Source organism: Rhinatrema bivittatum, chromosome 4 (assembly GCF_901001135.1).
Source record: "Rhinatrema bivittatum chromosome 4, aRhiBiv1.1, whole genome shotgun sequence".
Lineage (NCBI taxonomy): Eukaryota > Metazoa > Chordata > Amphibia > Gymnophiona > Rhinatrematidae > Rhinatrema > Rhinatrema bivittatum.
In genome coordinates, this window is record NC_042618.1 from 321,996,699 (window position 1) to 322,019,980 (window position 23,282).

Genomic DNA, 23,282 nt, shown 5'->3' on the forward strand with positions numbered 1-23,282 from the left:
TGATATATTTGTGGGTGGATCCCTGGGCTGGTGGCAGATGACCACGCCCCCAGGAGGATACCTCGAGAGGGACCACCGGCTAGGCTTGAGTATGGAGACAGACACACATTAGTTCTTTTTATTAAACAGAGTTTTGAAACCACCAGAGGTGGCAGTAGTGAGCTGATATGCCCAGCAGGGCTGTAGTCCCTCAGGTACTGGAACAGCGATCACAGGATGGCTGAACTGTTGAGAAATTGCAGACAGTGAGTAGGCAGAGTAGGCAGAGTTCATGAACGAACTAGATGACAAAACTCACGTAAGGTCTCAAGGAAGCTCAAGAGCTGGAAAGGTTTAGGCCCTCGAGGAGCGAGTACCTGGTTCCAGGGAAAGCTCTGAGAGAGCGATGGTAACTCACAATTGCTTGTAGCAGCGATAGCTTCCAGGCAGTAGAGAATCTTCAGTGTCCAGGAACATGGGCCCTCGAGGAGTGAGTACCGGTTCCTATCTGTAATCTGAAAGTAAAGAAAAGAGCGAGGCCCCCAAGGAGCGGGTACCTCTGGTAAGTCTGAGGAGGCAGAGAAGCTTGGACGAATCTTTAGCGAGTCCTTGCTAACTCGTTTGTTAGCGATAACAAAGACCTTTAAATATTGGAAGCGGATGACGCCCCTGAGGTTCGCGCCCTTGCTGGTACTTCACTCAGAGCGCGCGCGCGCGCCCTAGGTCTTCAGGCAACACAGCGGATCTGCAATGTCGAGCCGGTCCGGGGACGCCGGAGGGAGACGGCATGGGAACACCGCGGCAGCCAGCCGTCCATCAGACCTGGAGGGAGTCGCCACAGAGGTAAAGAGGGCGGAGTGAGGGCGTTGAGCAGCGACGGTCGCAGCAGTGCTATACTTGAGCTTTGAAGATGACACAGAGCAGTACTTCATTATGGTAGCTTCATTAATTTGGAATGGAATTCTTGGGTGCTATATAGCAACACACCAATTCCCCTCACTGCATTAACTTTCAAATAAACACAGTTCATAGATGAATACTGATAATGAGGAGCAAAGAAAACAGACTGCATGGCTTGCCCGGTAGCTCAAGTGGCAAGTGCCATGCACTGCATGTAGAAGATCCCTGGCTTGATCTCTGATGAGGCAGCATTCACAGTCCCTGGGGGGAAGGGGAGAGCGTCTTGGTCATTGCTTAAGGGTGGCTGGATTCAGGACCTATGGAATGAGTCTGTTGCATGGTCCCTGGTCCAGGACTGTCACTGCAAAGACCAGACTAGGAGTGTAGGGGAGTAGGAGGGACATAAGACAGGGGAAAAAAAACCAACAGCTAATTGGTACCAGATTCTAGCACTTATTCTGATTGAGCTGAAAGCACAAATGCCAAGAAGCAAACTTTCAGGTAAAAAACAAAAACAAAAAAACAAAACAGACTGCAGTGCATAACAAGAGAAATTTATTATTTGTTTGCTTTTAACTTGACCCATGGCTTTCTGTATGCGTGATAGTAAAACTGCAAGTTTCTGGCAGCGCACCGCACCGCACCACACCACATACCACACCACAGCAGGAGAAAACAAAAATAAAAATTCCACGAGGCCAGTTTTGCCAGCTTTATGCTGCGGGGAATGTTGCAGGTGCTGGGTGTGCAGTGGCTTATGTGTACCCCACCAGCCTGGGGGTGCTGGGGAAGCTCTTGCGCATGCCCATACATTTCTCCTGGTCCAGAAAGAGCGAGTTGGCTTTGATGGACAGCTCGTGCTCCAGGTTGGTCTTGGTGTGCACCAGCATCTGCAGGGTGTCCTCCGCCTCTCTCAGGCGCTGCTGCAGGCTCTGGATGGTGTCGTCGATTTCGTGCACTTCGTTCACCAGGCTGCAAACCAGCAGGGAGAACAAGACATTAAAAAAAAAAAGAAAGAAATGTGAGGAGCTCTCCAGGACTGAAGAGTCTTATGCACAGCCATGCTCTCATTAAAGGGTTGCTTCTATAGTTAAATTCATCAAACAAAAGCATTTACTATTGTAATTTCACAGCCTACATGGACTTTTTTGGGGTAGCAACTTGATCAATTAAAAGTTTCTTACTTGAATAGGTGAAACTTAGGACCTCCTACCTAAACATAGAAGCTGAATAGGACCATTAAGCCCGTCTCATGTAGTCTGTTCAATTTACTTCCTGTTACAATGTTATAGACCCCCAGTGGATCTCCAGCTTCCCTTTCCTTCTTTGTGGCTAAGGATTCTTTGTACACATCTCATACTTTGTTAAATTCTGTAACTTATGCTGCCTCCACCACGTCCACTGCGAGGCTGTTCCATGCATCCATCACCTTCTCCACAAAGAAGTGTTTCCTAATGTTACCACGGAGCCTGGACTCCATATCATGACCTCTTGCTCTACAGTTTCCTTTCTAATGAAAAATGTTTGTTTCCTTTGTATTTATACCTTACAGGTATTTGTACGTCTCTGTTCCATCCTCACTCTTCTCCTCTCATCTAGGAAATACTGTACATATTTCGGTCCTTTAAGCCTCATTTCCGATGGCTTTTGTTGCGGACCCTGCACCATTTTGGCAGTCTTTCCTGGAATGTTAGGCTTCCAGAACTGGACACAGTACTTTAGATGAGGTTTTGCTAATGATTCGTTCAGAGTCATTATAACCGATGTTCCCTCCAAGATACAAGGGGACCACTGACACTTGTGTAACTGTTGGGAAAGCTCCAGCCATCTTGCAGTTTGAACTGTATGGGGCCAGCACAGAAGGTGTTGCGAGGGTCTCCAGTGCCCAGAGGCCAACGCATTTGTGTTGACTGTGCCCCTCCCCCCCCCCATTAACCCGCCAAGCGCATCACCATACGGCACCACCATGTGGAGTCTCTTTTCACTGGGTAGGGGGATGGGAAACCCTGCCAACGCGTCACCACAGGGCGCTCCATGCAGGGCGCACCATGTGCACAATGATAGCTTTTTTGCAGCCCTGTGCGAACAATTACTGTGTTGGCCCCTCTTCATTATGACTTTTTTTAACATTTACATTGTATTATTTTTTTTAATCCGGGCCAGTGCAAGGGTATTAGGCACCCTAATGAATCTTACAGCTTTGTGCCCGGCCTTCCCCCCTCCACCACGGCCCTCTCCAGACACACTTTAAAATTATGCATTTATAATAAAAAATGTTACATGAAAAAGGATACGCAAAGTACACTCTTTTGAAATAAAAATAGCACAACAGCAGGTATATTATATTTACATGCACTGCTGTGATGTCAACCAAAAAACTCTGCATTAAAGCCAAAAAAAGACCCTTTGGAACACATATAGTATTGGGATTATTGAAATGTATGTTGGGTGTGGGCTTGGTCCTCAGAAAGCCATGAACAAACTAAATTACAATTCTAATATAATAAACCTCCCATTCCAAAACAGCACAAACTGTCAGCACTCGAACAGTTACAACCCTATGAAAAGGTGACCTTGCAAACATTACACCAGGCCCTAAAACACCAATATACATCCTATTAGGAAAACAGATCAAACCAAGCTACTAAAGATTCTTTCGTAGAAACGACACAGTAGCAGATTACTTAACCTCAATCACACATGCAGAATTCAGACAGACCCTCACCAAATACAGAAAAACGTGATCATAAAATATAAATGGAAAAGTGCAGATATAAACAGAACTGGTAACTGCAACAAGTCACACTCCATATGTAGTGCACCCATGGAAAAACAGAAACATCACCATTCCTCAGACAACATCAACAATAAAATCAAGAACTATAAAGCATCAATCATAATAATAAAACCATACTAATAAGACAAATTATTTTCCAAACAGCAGATGAACAGAATATCATCCAACTAGCCGTTAAGCCCGTAACAACGGGCTCGGCTTCCGTTTGCCTTCCACATCCCTCCCCTCAGTCCTCCCCCCTCCTTCACTCTCATCCCCCCTCCCTCTCACACCTTCCCCTCCCTCCTCTCACCCACCCCTCTCACCTCCCTCCCCTCCCCCCCCCTCCCCCCCCGCTCTGCATCTTCCTCCGCTCCCGCACCTCCCCCTCTCACCCCCTCTCTCCCTCCCTCACCTCCCCTCCCTTCCCCTCTCTCTTCACCTCCCTCAACCTCCTCCATCTCTCTCCTCCCCCCTCTGCTCCTCAACACACTCCCTCTCTCTCACCTTCCCGCCCTCCCTCTCTTCTTCAACTCCCTCTCTCCTCCTCTCACTTCCCTCTCACCACCTCTCCTCCGCTCCCTGCGCAGAATTCCGGGGGGGTGGGGGGTTGGTCCACCCTCTGCGTTCCCCGCGCCGGCACGCTTCTCCTGCCCGCTCCTGCCGGCAGGATCTCGGGGGGGGGGGGTGGGTGGTCACTCCGCGCGCGGGCGCCGCTGCTCCTCCTCCCGCTCCAGCTTCGCGGCCGCCGCCGCTCCTGCGACCCCACCGCCATGTTTTTTGTTTCGGGCACGCACGGCTCTGACCAACGTGCTGGCCCGCACATGCGCGGTAGAGCTGCTCTCTACTGCGCATTTGCGGGCCGTCGGTCAGAGCCCATTTATAAGGTAGATAATTAAAAACCCATATTTTTTTTTATTTCCAAAACACCAATATAATATTTCAAAACAGCATACACCTCAAATAACACCCGATTAATTAAAATCAATACCTGGGAACTTTTGACTTCTAGTCAAACTGAGATTGTCGAGGAGTAGTGGGAGAGGAAAGGAGGTGCAGAAACTTTCTCCTCTCTCAGATACACATACATGTTCATCCTCATGCTCACATAGACACACACAAACACTCTTTCAGAACTCATACACAGTCATAGTTGGCTGGCTCACTCTCTCTCTCAGGCGTACACATCACTGGCTTCCTCTCTTTCAGGCACATGCACGCTGGCTCCACTCCCTCCACCACACTCACAGGCTGACTCCACTCCCTCTCCTCCACAAACACACAAACACACACATACACACACACACACATACACACACACACACACACAAACATACACAGAGGCTGGTTTCACCTCCTCTCCTCCTCACACACACATACTGGCTCCCATCCCTCTCCTTCAGTTGGGCCACCAGACAGAATGGGCTAACCCGGTGATTGTGGGCCCCCTCCTCTTCTGTCACCAAGCAGAATGGCATCCTCCGGTGATCACAGACCTCCTCTTCTTCTGCTGCCGGGTGGGATGGAATCCCTTAGTGGCTGCGGGTCTCCTCCTTTTCTGCCACCAGGCAGGATGGGATCTCCCAGCAGCCGCAGGCCTCCTCCTCTTCTGCTGCCAGGTAGGGATTTGCTCCCCCAGTGGCTGTGGGCCTCCTCTACCTTTGCTACGGGGTGGGATAGGCTCCCCTGGCGACCACAGGCCTTTTTTTTGGCTGGGTGGAATGCGATCCCCTTCCCTTGGGCGCCTCCTATAGCCTGGCGCCCAGAGGTCTTGGCTCCCCTGACCCCCCTTCCCTCACTATACTACTGGGCTGGGAGCTACCTTTAGACTGCAGAGCCCCACATGGTTTAAACTGCAATTTGGCTGGCATGTTTCCAGCAGTTAGACGGATGGCAGGGCTCCCCCATGCAGCTTAGAGGAAGCACTGGTTATCACTTTCTTTTTTTGACTTATTATGCCTCTCCCTATGCACCCTACCATTGCTTTGGCTCTGAGGTACCTACCTGTTCAGGTATACCGTATTAAGTCTTTTTGTACAAGATGGAATAGTCTAAACTGCTAAAATATACAATGAAGAAACCTTTTTTTAATCTATCCTTTTTGCACTATACAATATTTTTAGAGGGTAATTTTTAAAGCCACAAGAGGTGCTCCTGGGGCTGGGGCTGAGATAGGGATTTGAAGCCGGGCACAGGCGGGTGCCTTTCTCAAAAGTATGTGCATTGTTTTTCCTCTGGGAAAACTACCTGCAGTATCTGCGGGTTAACATGACCAGCGGACTCTCCACCAATACAGGCAGTCTTAAAATTATCCCCTTAGACGGCAAGTTTCAAAAAGCCTGCCTAGCTTAGGCAGCAAAAGCGCGTGGAAGGGCGCCAAAGTGGGCTTCCACGTCGAAATCCACTTTGAAAATTATCCCACCAAACTTACCTGTCGCTGACTGTATTCAGATGTACGTATCTGGATAACTTTAGGACAGCCTTGCTACCCGACCGGACTTCAACTTTGTTCTGTTTTAATATTTTGGATTGATTTGAATCAGATTTTCTGTCTATTTATCCGCCATCATCATTATCAGTAATGCCAAAAGCATCAGTAATAATTAGATGGTGTTTCTTGTTATTATTTTGGCTCGTTTCTAACAGCTTGTTATCTGTACTCTCGTTTCCTTTCTGACTGTCAGATCCCCTCAGCTCTGCTTTGCAAATTTTCATGCTGCAAGACAGTCTCATCCAGCTCGGTGGCTAAGGACAATCCTTTCATACTGGACTGATGCCAAGCGACAGAATTCCAGGGAATATTTCTGCACAATGGGCAGCAGCTACTGGCACCGCCTTAGACACAGACACATCAAAGTAAAAACTGTTGGAAACTGTGGTTTCCTCTTCTCAGGTTGTCTTAGTCTACAAGAATTTTTTTTAACAAGAAAGATTTGTAACAAAGAGGAGAAAATGACAGTCTAGTAAGCAAAGGAACCGAGATTTTTTTCAAAAATAGTAAGGAAGACTTTTTTTTAGCCTTTAAGAAAAATACCGAATAAAATAATAACAAAATCAGTTGTATAAATTAAAAGAACATGCTCCCTATATGCTTAAAATTACAGTACTAGCTAGATTTCTCACTATGGGCCATATTTACTTAAATGCGTAAGAGCAAGTTTGCTTACCGTAAACCAGGGATGGCGAACTCCAGTCCTCGAGGGCCGCAAACAGGCCAGGTTTTCCGGATATCCACAATGAATATGCATGAGAAAGATCTGCATGCACTGCCTCCATTGGATGCAAATCTTTCTCATGGGTGCTCATTGTGGATATTAGAGATGTGAATCGTGTGATCGATCGTCTTAACGATCGATTTTGGCTGGGGGGGGGAGGGAATCTGATCGTCGCGGTTTTGTTTTTTTTTAAAATCGTTTAAATCGTAAATCGGGGGAGGGCGGGAAAACCGGCACACTAAAACAACCCTAAAACCCACCCCGACCCTTTAAAATAAATCCCCCACCCTCCCGAACCCCCCCAAAATGTTTTAAATTACCTGGGGTCCAGTGGAGGGGTCCCGGTGTGATCTTCCACTCTCTGGCCACGGCTGCGTTAATAGAAATGGCGCCGGCGCCATTTTGGTTCCTGTCCCCCGACGTCACGAGCACAGGAGATCGCTCCCGGACCCCCGCTGGACCCCCAGGGACTTTTGGCCAGCTTGGGGGGGTCTCCTGACCCCCCCAAGACTTGCCAAAAGTCCAGCGGGGGTCCAGGAGCAACCTCCTGCACTCGGGCCGTATTGCTGTATTGCAAAATGGCGCCGGCCATACGGCCATACGGCCGGCGCCATTTTGCAATACGGCCCGAGTGCAGGAGGTCGCTCCCGGACCCCCGCTGGACTTTTGGCAAGTCTTGTGGGGGTCAGGAGGCCCCCCCAAGCTGGCCAAAAGTCCCTGGGGATCCAGCGGGGGTCCGGGAGCGATCTCCTGCGCTCGTGACGTTGGGGGACAGGAACCAAAATGGCGCCGGCGCCATTTCTATTAACGCAACCGTGGCCCGAGAGTGGAAGATCACACCGGGATGCCCCCACTGGACCCCAGGTAATTTAAAACATTTTGGGGGGGTTCGGGAGGGTGGGGGATTTATTTTAAAGGGTCGGGGTGGGTTTTAGGGTTGTTTTAGTGTGCCGGTTTTCCCGCCCTCCCCCTTCCCCTACCCCTCCCCCGATTTACGATTTTTGACGATAAATCGCGGGAATTCCTATTGTATCGCGCCTCTAACGATTTTTGATGATTTAAAATATATCGGACGATTTCTTAAATCGTCAAAAAACGATTCACATCCCTAGTGGATATCCTGAAAACCTGGCCTGTTTGCGGGACTCGAGGACTGGAGTTCGCCATCCCTGCCTTAAACGGTGTTTTCTGTAGATAGGGTGGATGCTCTCTGGTGGTAACGAATGGATTCCTCTCTCATAGCTAGTAGAACCTTTTGCTCTACTGAGCATGTGTGAAAGTTCCTGTGCAGGCAATGCCTATAATCTCTTCAGTCTATGTTAGAGCTAAGTAGAGTAAGACTAATCTGATCTACAGGGAAATGGGTGGGTCGCGCATGGATAATTCATCCTGCTATCTATGGTAAACATCATTTATGGTAAGCAAACTTGTTATTTTCTGTTGATAAGCAGTCTGAATTAGCCATGATCTCTGGGAAGTCCCAAGCTGAGGGTTGTAGAAAAAATGTTTACATGTAAGGTACGAAGCTCGAAGCTCGTCCCCTATTGTTACGATTCCTCCGGTAGCTGCGCCACTGGAGGCATCTCACCTTTTCTGGAGGCTGCTCTGAAGCCAGGGTCTCGCCTACGAACTATCCAGGATTTGCTCCAGGGCCTAGGAGGCCTTCGAGTTCCTTGGGGCATGCCTGAGGCTTGCTTGGGTCTGTATGGACTTCCTGGTTTGGGGCCACACCCTTTTCCCTAGGGGCCGGCCCACAGCACTTCTCCTCAGTTATAGGGCCAGCTAGGTGTGGCCCATCCAAACTCCTCCCAGGGAGTTGCATGTCTACAGCAGTATAAAAGGATCTTCACTTCAGTTCTTGTGGGCCTTCAGATTGAGTTTCACAGTCGTCTGTGCTCCTTCATCGATCCAGGTCCTCCGTGGTCGCCTTTGCTTTGATGGCTTCGTGTTCAGTGTCTTCATGTTCCTTGTTCCAGCCCTTCCTGATGTTTTGTCTCCTGTGCTCTTGAGCCTTCTGTTCTGCCGGCGCTTTGGATCCCCAGGTGACGTGTCTTCGTCATGGGAGTTGTCTGCAGTGGACTCATGTCCTGTGCTCCTGAGCCGTCCTGTCCTGCCAGCCCTTGTGGTGTTCCGGATGACACGGGCTTCATCGTCGAAGTCCTGCCTCGGCTGGATTCCTTCCTGTGCTTGTCCCGCTCTCCGTGAGGTCCGTGACCAGCCTCTTCAGGCTGTGTAGGGCACGCAGTGGGACAGGGTGGTCCGCGACCAGCCGATTGGGTCCGCCCATGAAGGTGGGCTGTGTAGGGCGCCCTGAGAGACAGTGCCAATGTCTACCTTCCCAGCTTCTTGCTTTGTCTGTAATGTCTTCGCATCAGCCCTTCGTCTGTGATGCCTTCGCATAAGCCTTCGTCTGTGATGCCGTCGCATCAGCCCTCGTCTGTGATGTCTTCTATGTTCCAAGGACTTCCATCTGCCCTTGTCCTCGTTCCGGTCTGCCGCCCATTGTCATACCCAGTGGCAGGTCCGAAAGGGCTTGGAATGGTCGGAGGACTGTTCATCAATCAACATTGCGTTGTTGGTTGTCCAGGGCATGCAGGTCCGGTTGAGGGTCAGACCTTGTTCTCTAGTCCTTGCTTCAGCCATGTCTTGTTTTGTTACCCATGCTCGCACCAGCTCACCTCCCACAGTGTGGCTTGGGGCTCCTCCCTGGGTCATGCCATGGCCCAAGGGCTCACAACCCTGTTTGAGAGACGACCGCGCCTCCGTGCCTCGGAGAGTAACGGCCGTCTGAGGTCGCACTCGTAACACCTAAGTCTTTTTTGGGTTTTTTTTGCAACCTGGGGGTTACTTCCCAGTGGAGAGCAGATTAGCAAGGAAAAACTTGAGACAGTACTGCCTTACCTAAGGCGCTATTCCATGCCCCCTGTTTGTCTAGACAGTAATGGGATGTGAAGGTGTGGATAGAAAACCAGGTTGCTGCATTGCAGATGTCCTCTAAAATACTTTTTGTAGGTTTGCCACTGAAGTTACCATTGCTCATATTTGATGAGCACCTATTCGACCATGAAGTTGCAGCTGTGCTAAGTCGTAGCAATGTTTAATGCAATTAAGTAGCCAGTTTGCCATGGTATATTTAGTGAATTCTGTTCCGAGTCGATTAAGATCATAGGAAATGAAGAGTTGCAATGTATGCTGAAGCGCTTCCATCTTTCTCTTGTAATAGGCTAGTGTTTGTTTGCAGTCTAGGGTATGTAGTCACTTTTTTTTCCCTGAAGAACATGAGGTCTAATACAGAATGTAGGGGGAGAACGATTAATTGGTTCAGGTGGAAAGAAGTTACCACTTTGGGTAGGAACTTGGGATTAGTACAGAGAATCATTTTGTCATGAAAAAAATTGAAGGTAAGGTGAGCAGTATGCTCGGAACTTACTGATGTGATGAGCTGAGGTGACCGCTACTAAGAAAAGTACTTTCAATGTAAAGAATTTCAAAGGTGCGGATTCTATTGTTCAAAAAGTGGCTCTATGAGTTGCTTGAGTATTGTATTTAAGACCCATGGAGTGCTGGGAGAGTGATCAGTGGACGAATTTGCCACAGTCCCTTCATGAATTGGGCTACTAACAGATATGTGACTATGGAATTTGCATTGATATAATCATGGTAGGCCACAATAGGCTGAGATGAACTTTTACTGAAGATGTTGCTAGACCTTGAGTAGAGGTGTAAGTATAACACCAATAACTTGGGGGGTCACATGACTGGAGGTTCTGGATTCTAGACTCACACCACAAAGAATATTGGCGCCATTTGAGTGCATAGTTTCGGCATGTAGAAAGTTTTCTTGCTGTGAGGAGTACATCTTCGTTTCTAAGAGTAGATGTAGCTTCCTGATCATTGCGCATTCAACATCCATGCTGTGAGGTGAAGAGACACTGGACTGAGATGTAAGAGCTGGCCTTCTTCTTGTATTAGTAGTGTGGGTCCACTGCCTAACGGTACTGGTGGATGCGACAACAACTGCATCAGATATGCGTACCAAATCTGTCAAGACCATGCTAGGGCAAACAGTATCATGCAAGCTTTGTCCCTGATTAGCTGGTGGATTGTTCACAAGGTCTTGCTCCCAATCGAGCAGAAAGGCATCGTGTGTGATCCACTGAGGATTCCATCGGATTGAGCAGAATCAGTTTGCTTTGTAGTTTTTGTCCGATGCAAACAAGTCTATGGTTGGGTAACCCCATTGATGGAAAATCCTGTGGGTTGTGGACTGTCTGAGGGGCGATTCATGAGGACTGAATAATATGCTGAGTTTGTCCAATTGTATATTCTGTATCCTGGGTACATATATTGTTTGTAGGAAAGTTTGTTGGTCGAGTGCCCATTGTCATATTTGCGGAGTTTCTTGGCATAGTATCCAGGAGCCTGTTTGCAAAGAACATGGCAACTTTGTTGTCTGTCCTGTTGAGAATTTTTTTTGTTGAAGGATATGCATGAAAGCTCAAAGAGCATACTTTATTCGTCAAAGTTCAAGTTGGTTGATGTGAAACATACATTCAAATGTCAACCATGTCCCTTGTGCTCAGTGGGACAGTATGTGTGCTCCCCAGCCCATCATAGATCCATCTGTTGTTAGTATTATTTGATAGGGTTTTGAGGAAAAATCTGCCCCGTGTTAGGTTGGGAGACCATAGCCTATAGGACAGCTCTGAATTCATGGCCTGAGAGATCATTATGGTGTGGAAAAGCCATTGCTCCACTGATCCCTTTGGGCTCAGAGTCCCCATTGTAAGTGGTGCATGTGTAGTCTTGTATTGCCACCACCATATGTCCTAGGGCCACAAGAATTTGATGAGTTGTTGTTCATGGTTGGCTGAGTGTTGCACAATGCAAAGAACCCTTTGCTCCTTCATGATGGAGTGCCACATTCCTGCCTCCCACTGGAATTCGCTTCTACAGGAGCAGTTGTGTTAAAAACTGTGGGGAGTTTTGATCTGTGGCTGTTGTGATGGTTTCTGCAGCTTACAGTCCCATGGTCTTCCCCTTGTTGATGGTTGTTGGGATTGGTTCAAGGCATCTGCAGAGGAGGTAGCTGGTATTTCTGGAAAGGTCTATATGGCTTCCTAGAAAAGTTCAGCTTTTTGAATGTGTAATACATCTTATGCATCGAGGATGATGATTCTGATATCGATAGGGACTGGACTGGCACATTTTGCTCTTTGAACTGAGCTACTGTCTCTTGGGGTTTTTCTCTGAAGGGTTTGTCTCCAAGGCACACAAGTCTGCCAGACTTTTGTGGACATCATCCCATATGGAGCTCGCTCAGAGCTAAGCCTTTCTTCTACAGCCAATGATGGCTGCTGATGTCCTTGCCAGTGGGTTAAAGGATTCGTATATAGCCCATAGTAGGTGGCACACTGCTTCCTTGAGGTCTGAAAGAGGTTGTGAGGTGTTGCATCTCCTGATATGTTCCTAATTAATGGCTTTATATTTTGGACAAATCAGCGCAGGAAGGGAAACATGCAACAAAGTATCAAATAGATAATTCTGCAAAAATGGACAAGGATATTCAACAAATTTTTCAAATCAAATCACCCATGGTATCAGCAAGCCAGTCAGTGTGCCCTACATTGCACTGGCCACCCAGTCCGTTCAATCATCCACCAGGGGATATTAGAACAATTTTTTAGGCGTTTTTTAAAGAGCAATTAAAAAATATATAGACAACAAATCTTATTTGGTATGAAGAAAAGTTAGTGTTGAATATAACATGTTATGATAATGCACTGGTAATGCTGCAGCTAGAATGTGCGAAGTTGACTGAACTGCAATTGTTTCCCCCTATAGAGTGTGGTGTGAGTAAACATCCCTGGCAGGTTCTAGATTTAGCTTCTGAGCTTCGTGCACTGAGGAGTACGTCGGGAACATTGGAGAAAATATGGGATGATTTTGTGTGACTGGAGGTGTCTTATGCGTATTACAACAGGCTACTGGCCTGTTGTACTACGAGTCAGCCTGTAGCTTGCTAATCACCCATATGTGAGGACTATCATCCTGCTTGTCCTGGGATAAAGCAAAATTGCTTACCTGTAATAGGTGTTATCCCAGGACAGCAGGATGTAGTCCTCTCGAAACCCACCCGCCACCCCGTGGAGTTGGGTCCGCATACGTTTTCTTATTTTATTTTATTTTTCGCTCGCACGTTTTGCTACAAACGAGACTGAAGGAAGACCCCTGTGGACACAGGGATCATGGCATGCTGGGCATGCTCAGTGCACTCAGTGTGCCAGTCAAAGCTTTTTAGAAACTTTGACAGAAAGTTTTCCGTGTTAGGGCTCCGTCCACTGACATCACCCATATGTGAGGACTACATCCTGCTGTCCTGGGATAACACCTATTACAGGTAAGCAATTTTGCTTTATCACAGCAATTAATGCCTGATAACACTGTACACTGTACACTTACTACTGAAGTAATTTTCCATTCTGGATTCCAGGCCTTACCGTAACTGAGCTGAATCCCTGCAGAGTTCAACATTTGGTCTCCTGATGCGTTCATCCAGCCTGGTTTGTGCCACTTTCATGGGAGCACTTGCATCCTTGATGGCTTTTTTGAGGGATTCAATTGTCATTTCAGTCTGGAAGATTTCCTGCAGAGTCTGGGATTTAAAAGCACACCAGAGAATAATGAAATTGCAGAGGGTTACAGAGACTGCGTGGGCCCAGTAGTATGGGATTCTAGCAGAGAGTACACAGAGTTGAAAAGTAGTGCCAACTCAGTGGCCATGTACTGCCATGTGAAAGACCTGGGTTTAATTTCCAGGTCAGGCTTCTGTTCTCCAGGTTGGCCAGGGCTCAGGATGCTAAGGAAGCACCATTCATAGCAAAGATTTAGGGTAGAAAATTTCCCATCCTTTTATTTTTCCGTGGAAAATATTCCATTTCTAAAAATTCATTGTTTCATAAAATGGATGGATACCAATGCAATATATTAGGCAGGTTTGCCAATAAGTTTTGAATTTCTTCAGTATAATGTTTAAAACCACATAGGGAGAATAATATTAAGTAGCCCAAATTTTTGAAAGTGGATTTATGCACACAAGTCCTCTTTGAAAATTTGTGGGTACTTTTACTAGGCATAGGGACATATATGTTCCAGGTTACACCTGTTCTTCAGCATGTACATTTACATACATACCAGGGAAAATTGCAAGTATGTATGTAAATGTCTCCCCTGCTCCAGTTCTGCCCCCCAGAATGCCTCTCGCTAGTCTAGGGGAAAAAACCCCCCACAATATGGTATTTTGCACGTACTTTTCCCAGAACTACCCCTATAATAATTTTGAAAGGCCAATTTACACACACAAACTGTGGTTTATATACAGAAATCATTTTGAAATTACCACCTAATTGTCTATCAATTCTCCCACCCTCTAAATCAAATATTTCAATTCAACTGCTTGGCTACTTGAAAAACAGATACAATGTGGAAAATTAATATGGTGGGGGAGTTTAGTAAATATATAAGTCAACTAACATGCCAAATCAGAAAACAAATCAATTTAGGGCATCAGGAAAATTTGCACAGTACAACTTTGAAAATTATGTTTATGTAAATGAGGAAAACATTTGCATGGGCAATTTTTCTGATAAATTTTCCAATTCAAGATTTTCCAGAAAACTCACATCTCTTGTTCACAGTACCTGGAGAAGAAGTCTCCATCATCACTCAATGGTGACACCAAGGGGTCAGATCTAGGGTTCAAATTAGCCAGGTTCCAAAGGGAGCTTTGATTTGTAGCTGCTGGCTGAGAACTATTGCTACAGTAGCTGAGCTAGGCTTTTAGAAGGGGGTCTATAAAAATTGGGGTGAAAATCCCAAGTAGTTTCCAATAAAGGCTCTTGGTACTGTGGCTCGATAAAGGCTGAATTTGCCTGAGCTGGAAACCCAAGGAAGTAGGAGGAAACTGTTGGGACAAAAAAATTAGAGATGGGTTTAGTTGTTCTGGGTCGGGTTGGGTTTCAGCTCGGGCACTTTGTGGGAAAACTTGTTTTCCCACAGATTGTTTTCCGGCAAAAACTAAGCTGAAGCCCGAACCCAGAAAAACGAATAAAAAAAAAAAATCCGAATCGGAAAAAATCCCACCCCAACCTTCAAATTTACTGTATTACAATCCCCCCACCATCCTGATTCCTTCCCAAGACTTACTAAAAGCCCTGGTGGTCCAGCGGGGTCCCACGAGTGATCTCCCCCTCTGGGCCGTCGGGCTGTCGGGCCTGCTATGAATCAAAATGGTGCCGATGGCCCTTTGCCCTTACGATGTCACAGGGGCTACCGGTGCCATTGGTCGGCCCCTGTCACATGGTAGGAGCAATGGATGGCCGGCGCCATCTTGTGCTCCTGACCCCCCCCAAGACTTGTCAAAAGTCCCTGGTGGTCCAGCCCGAAGTTCGGGGAAAATCCGTTTCATGGTTCTGGTCCCCTGAACCACCACGAATTAGGCAATTTAGTTGAAATTGCCTAATTCGTGATAAATGAATGCACATCTCTAAAACAAATTCAATAGCCAAAGTTCCTGTTTCACAATCCATAACCTAATCCCCTTTCTCATCCCTTCGTAGGTACAGTCTAGTCATACATAACGTGCTATCCACTAGAATATCCTATAGATATGGATATTTGTTCAACACAATAGCTGATGTAAGCTGGCTCATTAAAGGTCATGAGCATATTCAGGAATGTCAGTATGTTCAGATCCCATAACCTGAAAAAATGGAAAATTCATGAAAAGTCCACACAGGACAAAATATCAAAATAAACATGTTTTACCACAAACGTATTGACTCTAAAAAATTACTCCATCGCCATAAAAAGAAAATGGCATTTATCTGGCAAGATATCCAGATGGTCACATCTTAGTATGTTGTTAAGACATAAAATACCTGATATGTACAGTGTTGGACCATTGATATTTTTGTTATACATATACGATGTATAACTTTTGTTATACATCGAGGATCACGATGATTATGTTGGGAAGTGTGATATATTATATTATATGATATTCTCCATATATACCAAGTGATGTTTCCACACTTGAGATATTGCAAGAAAAAAGAAAAAAAACCTGTTTTCTCTGGTATGATTATGTGGTTTTTCTAAATTATGAAAATGCATGAAAGTTTTCTTCACTTATGAAATAAACAAAAAAAAACCTACATAAAAAGACTGCTTTATTGAGGTTAATAATTATATCTTATACACCTTAATGACATACTAAAATAAATGCAGTTCCTGTTTACAGAGTCATTTTTCGGTGCTGAGCACTTTATTTTAGAGTCAATACATTTTGTTGAAACATGATTGTTTTGATAATGAGCATGTAGCTACCATATTTGTAAAATCCAGCACTTCAGAAGGTCCCATAGCAAATAGTTGTATGCACTTTGTATCAATTAAGTATTTATGGGCAATTTTTACAATTTATTCATGGCTCATAGGCCCATGAGCAATCCCCAAAGAATTTCTCTTTGAAAATTCATGTTGATTACCTACAGCCTCATTCAGAAACTGAATGCTTCTGTACAAGGGAAGGTTATAAGGAGAGTAACTCCCTGTGACCAATCCTTAATAGCTTATGGGGGACAGTGCAGTAAGACCACTGAGAAGGTGTGGCTTACCATTCAGATAGTGAAAATAACAATGAAACAACCAGAAATTGTTACCCAGAGTCCAGGAGAAAAATTTATAATTGGGAATTAATTTCTGAAAAGGTCGTCTCTCATCTTGGACTATATCTAGGAAGTAATTTGGGCTCAGGTCAAACACCCATTTTCCTATGCCAGGGTCTGGGAAAGTGGGAAAGTTAAAAAATCCTTGTTGCTTTGAACTTAAGGACATTTCTGTCAGAATTAATTATCAAAGAGCTCTATTATGAAAGAGCTAGATGAAAGCAAAGGAGAATGAGAATGCTATTTTGATCAATAAAGATTCAATAATTACAAATGTTCTTTATGCTGACAGCTTGAAGATATTATTGAAGGAACCAGAGTGAAGGGACACCAGAGGTTTACCAGGTAAAGAAACCTAGTCTTAATGGTTCTTACCTGAAATACCCAAGAAAACTGACTGACATACACTGTGAGGGAAAAGCTATTACAGTATACACATAGTAAGGAAATGGCCAGAAGGACCCAGCACACCTGCTGCTGAACAGTGATCATTCACTAATTAGTGAGTCCTTCTTTTTCCATCTCATAGTCAAAATTGCATTAGAATCCGTTAAACGGATCAATACCTGGATACAAATACCAGGACAAGATGCCAAGTTACTAGCTGGTACTTAAAGCATTATGCTGAAGCTAGGCAATAAAGGCTTCCAACACATTTTCTCTATATTGAGAAACCTTGAATTACCACTTTACCTTGGCTCAGATTGTCTTATCAGACTAGGAGCTTATATGGGTCTGGTGAACTACCTGCTTTACAGTCATATGGAGGGTGATGTATTGGCTTACCCAATGTTTCTAATCATTTAAATCAAGGTAAACCATTCCTCAAGTCTGTGAGGTAAAGAGTACCATTGATGTTTGCTTACCTGGAAGGGTACAAGATTATCCCCTTAAGATTCAAATAGTCAAAGTTCAACAAAAGTTAGAAACATTGGCTTTCTTTACCCTAATTCTTGCTTTGATTAGTTAGGTCTTTATGTGAAGTTACTGGCACAACATTGCACCTGTTAGTCACAAATACTCAGTCAGAAGAAGTAAGCATGAACAGAGATGCATTTCTATGATTTTTAGTTGGAGAATCATTTCCTAACCAGAATTGAATGTGCCAGGTATAGGCACATGCCCTATTAATTCTGGAACTCCTCCAGATCAGGAGATGCCTGAATTGATCAGAATTTCTCCTAAAGACATATCATGCTACAATTTATTTGGCCTTAATGATGACAAAATCTGCTAAGGTCCATGTAGAAAAATGACTAACTGATATTGTTTAGGGAGCTTGAAAAAACAGAAATTTCACATGCTTAAGCAGGTAACTCATACAAAATTGTCAATCCTGTGGGCATGACAAATATCTCAGAGGAAACAGAAAACAAGGTTGATATTCTGCAGAATCAACTCTTCCCTGAAGTTGAGGAAAAGATAATCAGTTTTCAGAAGCTAATGTATATAATATAATATAATTTATATATATAATATAATGTATATAATAGCTGACAGATGAGTCTAAGAATTCTAAGCAAAATGAACTATTATACCAGTATAAAGACCTCTTTACTATTGATTCTTATGATTGTGGTCTGACTGACTTACATGTCACTTAGGTGCTACAAAATATGATAGCAAGAACACTGATGGTAAATAAATAGCCTTAATACTAATGGTGATAAGAAATATTCCTCATTACTCTACTGAAGTGTCACAGTTTGAAATGATAACAAGGAAGGAAATGACTTTACCTATGCATCTTCTTTACAGGATGCAAGACACTAACTTAGCAAGTGCAACAACTGTTGTCCTCGATCGTCTTAACGATCGATTTCGGCTGGGGGGGGGGAGGGAATCGTATTGTTGCCGTTTGGGGGGGTAAAATATCGTGAAAAATCGTGAAAAATCTAAAAATCTAAAAATCGCAAAACCGGCACATTAAAACCCCCTAAAACCCACCCCCGACCCTTTAAATTAAATCCCCCACCCTCCCGAACCCCCCCCAAATGAGTTAAATAACCTGCCGGGTCCAGCGGCGGTCCGGAACGGCAGCGGTCCGGAACGGGCTCCTGCTTCCTGAATCTTGTTGTCCTCAGCCGGCGCCATTTTCCAAAATGGCGCCGAAAAATGGCGGCGGCCATAGACGAACACGATTGGACGGCAGGAGGTCCTTCCGGACCCCCGCTGGACTTTTGGCAAGTCTCGTGGGGGTCAGGAGGCCCCCCACAAGCTGGCCAAAAGTTCCTGGAGTCCAGCGGGGGTCAGGGGCAATTTCCCGCCGCGAATCGTTTCGTACGGAAAATGGCGCCGGCAGGAGATCGACTGCAGGAGGTCGTTCAGCGAGGGTTCCGGCGCCTCGCTGAACAACCTCCTGCAGTCGATCTCCTGCCGGCGCCATTTTCCGTACGAAAACGATTCGCGGCGGGAAATCGCTCCCTGACCCCGCTGGACCTCCAGGAACTTTTGGCCAGCTTGTGGGGGGCCTCCTGACCCCCACGAGACTTGCCAAAAGTCCAGCGGGGGTCCGGAAGGACCTCCTGCCGTCCAATCGTGTTCGTCTATGGCCGCCGCCATTTTTCGGCGCCATTTTGGAAAATGGCGCCGGCTGAAGACAACAGATTCAAGGAGCAGGAGCCCGTTCCGGACCGCTGCCGTTCCGGACCGCCGCTGGACCCGCAGGTTATTTAACTCATTTGGGGGGGGTTCGGGAGGGTGGGGGATTTAATTTAAAGGGTCGGGGGTGGGTTTTAGGGGGTTTTAGTGTGCCGGCTCACGATTCTAACGATTTATAACGATAAATCGTTAGAATCTCTATTGTATTGTGTTCCATAACGGTTTAAGACGATATTAAAATTATCGGACGATAATTTTAATCGTCCTAAAACGATTCACATCCCTAACCTGTTGTAAAGAACCTTGAGGTCTTGAACCACTGATGCTGGGATTAGAAAGCTGGAACCCTCTTGGGTGAGCCATGCTTATGAATGAAAAATGGGAAAGCAGTAATGGTTATTTCTCAGGGATTTTGGGCTGTGCCAGACCCAGCCAGAGACTCATTAGCCCAGAAGTAGATCCACCCCTTGTAACACACCTATTTTAAACTCTAGCCAGCAGAGAGTTCTCTGATAGCACAATGTTTCTTCCTATTCTTAGGCTAGGTCGGAAAAGGGCTGTGCTGAATGCTATCAAACTGCTTGGATTTCAGTCTTCATTTGCCCGGTAAGGGAAGCCTCCTTAGCTACCTTGTTTTTCCCTTCTGCATACTGTAAGTGAAGAACCTATGTATGTTTGTTCCTTGTTTCTTCCATTAAAAACTGTTGGTGAAGCATGTTTCTTGTGCATGTACCTTGCTCAGAGCCCCAACAGATTGTGCCAGCCCCCCACCCTTAGAGGTCTAACAGGCTAAGAGTTTTAAAGCGTTACAACCAGTTTGACTGATTCTGGCTGCAGGCTAAAGGACTTATTCCCGCCTGTTCGGAGAGTGAAAAAAATCTCAGTTAGTCAGAGTTTGGCTGAGCTAGGTGTTGTTTTGGTTTAATATTTTTTTTTGTGAGTTGCAGTCCATAAGAATTCTGCCACAGCTGCAGCCCTGCTGAGGAGTGAGCCACACCCTGCACTTTGCTTTGTTGCTGATCCAGGGAACCTCAGCTCCAGTTTGTTCCAAGAAGAAAGACTTTAACAGTGGTTGCTATTTGAAGTTTAAAGGAAGTTTGTTTCTGTACAGTTTTGACAATGGCTACCTTAGAGAGTCAACAATAACAGATCCAGTACCTGCTACAGCAGGTGCAGACACTGCAAACGCAATATGATGAAATCACCAAGTTGTGGCAACAGAAGTGTCAGCAACTAGAAATTGCACACATACATTATGAACAGAAATGCCAGCAACTAGAGGCTGTGATAAGAAGAACGTATCCAGTTCCTAGACCTTTGCCACCAGAGTGGTTTAATGGGAATAGGGGATGGTACCGAGGAATTTTGCACCTATGTGAGTTGCACTTCAAGTTATACCCAGAATACTTTAACGATGATGTAAAGAGACTGTGCTGGGTGGTAACCTTGTTCACAGGTGACGTCCTAAAGTAGGACACCACCCTGATAGAATGAGAACCAGGCACAGCTTGGAACATATTTTTTCAAGAATTAAAAAAAAATGTTTTCTGATCCACATTAAAGACACATTGCAGAGAGAGGCTTAATTCAAGTGCAGCAAGGGACAGGCTCTGTCCTCTCTTATTTATGTAGCTCATTTCCATGAGTTACAAGCAGATGTGGGATGAAGCAAGTAACTTTTGTGGCATCAATTCCACCTGGGTCTTAGAGAGGAAATTAAAGATAAATTGGCTCAAATTGAAACGCCTTCCTTCCTGGAAAATCTGATTAATGCCTGTATCCAGATAGACTCATATCTGAGTGAAATTCAACGGAAGCAAAGAGGGGAATTGGAATGGGGTCCCCCTCCCCAATACTGAATTCTTCAACAGTGACCGATGAATAAGACATTCAGGAGCCTAGGCAGATCTCCCTTTCCTGGGAGCCAGATTCAGGGTGTTAAACTTGCTAAGCTCAACCATCTTGTGATCTAGGGGCTTAGGGCACTTTATGACTCAGTATCCTCACCACGAAGTTGCCCTGCAAAGTAGCATGCCATCCCAAGTAGAGGGACCCTGAGCTACTGGGGACATGCGAGATCGAGGGTAGCCCAGAAACAACAGAACAGGACAAAACTGAGCAGATTGCTTATTCAATGCAGTGCCAGGTAGCAAAAGCAAGGCAAAAGCACCACTTCAGAAGGTCTGAACTAGTAGAAGATACCTGGAGAGCCTGCGTTATAGAAATGGGGGAGATAGTGCAATCCCTTGTCTCAAGGCTGGACAAATTAGACACAGTAGTCCTGCCTGCTATAGCCCAATTGGATGAAGAAGTCCAATACATACAAAAAGATCTTTGGGCAATAACCCAGGGACTCTAAGAAGGGTTGTTTACAGAGCCTCGGGAGATTGCAGCAGAGGCCGGGATACAGTCAGAAAATCTGCATGGCCCTGTATTTGCAGGAGGGCTTTTTACCATTAAAAAGGAAAGGAGCCAACAATGAAGATCTAACCTGGCCATTAACAAAAAAAATGAAAGGGCACAATAGAACAGGGATCCAAGTATGGAGTCCTTATGAGATTCAACAGACCAGTACCTCAGCAATGAAGACCTGAGGTACACAGACATGGGCTCAGATGTGGCCCTGTCAGAGCTGGGCCCGTCTCGCATTAACTGTACCATACAGGCAATGGACCTTCCCCCATCACATCCAACTATGGCACTGACTACTGACTCTGTTTTTAATTCTCTCAGGTATTATGAAAAGTGATTTTGAACCCCAAATGAGTGGTTTATAAGGGTGCCCAGAGATCCCCCTTGGGGAGGGGGAACTATGAAGTCTTGAACCACTGACACTGGGATTAAGAGGCTGGAGCCTTCTCAGGTAATCCATGCATATGGTTGAAAGATGGGGAAGCAGTAGTGCTCTGTTTCTCAAGTATTGTGCCTTACTCAGACCCTGATACCTGGATGTGCTTTCCAGAAGTTAAAAAGTCTACTATGCTCTAGGACTACCTCTAAAGATTAAAAATATGAAATTGATGATAAAGTATTTTATTACAATTTGTCAAGGTAAAGAAAAGTACATTTTTACCTAGTTGGAAAGGTCCATTTCCAATTGTGGACACAGCTTCTCTTGTTACATACCTTATCCAAATTACTTTAATATCAGTGGACTTTGCAGGTGTAGAGTCCACGTCATAAACCCTGCAGGGGAAGGGGCAGGGGGAGGATTTCAAAATGAAATTCCCATGCATTCTTTGCCGGCTCCACCCCTTTGCAGCATGGGTAAAAATACCTGCAAAGTGGGCGGATGGCACAATTTTTAGTTCTCGATTTTACCCGGATAACTGCTCAGTTATCCGGGTAAAATCTTTTGAAAATTGTATTCTCAGCTTGTAAGCCTGGTATAATTTCAATTCTCTACGCTGCTCCTCTGTATTTCTCCAGAGCTCTGGAAACAACCATGTTGTAAGGATAGGAAAATGTGCAGATACCAAAGATTCTGTAGAAATAACATCTGATTCTGCCTCTAGAGAGGTACCAGGTGCAACCGCACTCAAGGCGACACATTCTCATAATCAATATTTGTATTTGCAAAGGAAAAATAAAGCTCTTCCATGTTCTATTTGAGGGAAACAGAATAAATTATTTTTGGATACTAAACAATGTCTGTTGTTTATGCATTATACAAAAGATTTTTACACTCCTTTTCTGTATTAAACTTGAATCTGGTACATTGTTTTTTGCAGATTATCTTCACTACTAAAGTTCCTTGTAAAAAGTTGTACACACACATTCTATTCCAAAACACTAATAATGTTAATTGCCATTTGCTAAATGTTATTTTTACCTTCAATGTTCCTTGTAATAATGTTTAATGGTTGATTGTTATTGTTATTGTTCAATGTTCTATGTACAAAACCCCGGTCTAACCTCCCAGACCAGGGCAACCTTTTCGTTACTTGTAAACCGGAATGATTTGTATTGCATACAGGAATTCCGGTATATAAAAATTAAAAATAAATAAATAAATAAAATAAATAACTAGTGTGACAACAGAGACTATATCTTGAAATCATTTGACATCTGATAGGAATGGGG

The 23,282-nt window shown here is 45.1% G+C and overlaps 1 protein-coding gene across 1 annotated transcript in view; it reads right to left on the bottom strand.

Annotated features, from left to right (window-relative positions):
- Positions 1–1,412: 1,412 nt before the first annotated feature.
- The window catches only part of TEKT3 (tektin 3), a 63,837-nt gene continuing 41,967 nt past the window's right edge, over positions 1,413–23,282 (bottom strand). Inside the window, exons 7-8 of the mRNA XM_029600297.1 lie at positions 13,371–13,525; positions 1,413–1,851 (exon numbers count right to left, since the gene is read on the bottom strand). Of these exons, the coding sequence (XP_029456157.1) occupies positions 1,635–1,851; positions 13,371–13,525 (372 nt within the window). The 3' untranslated portion in view covers positions 1,413–1,634. The remainder of the gene's footprint in view (positions 1,852–13,370; positions 13,526–23,282) is intronic.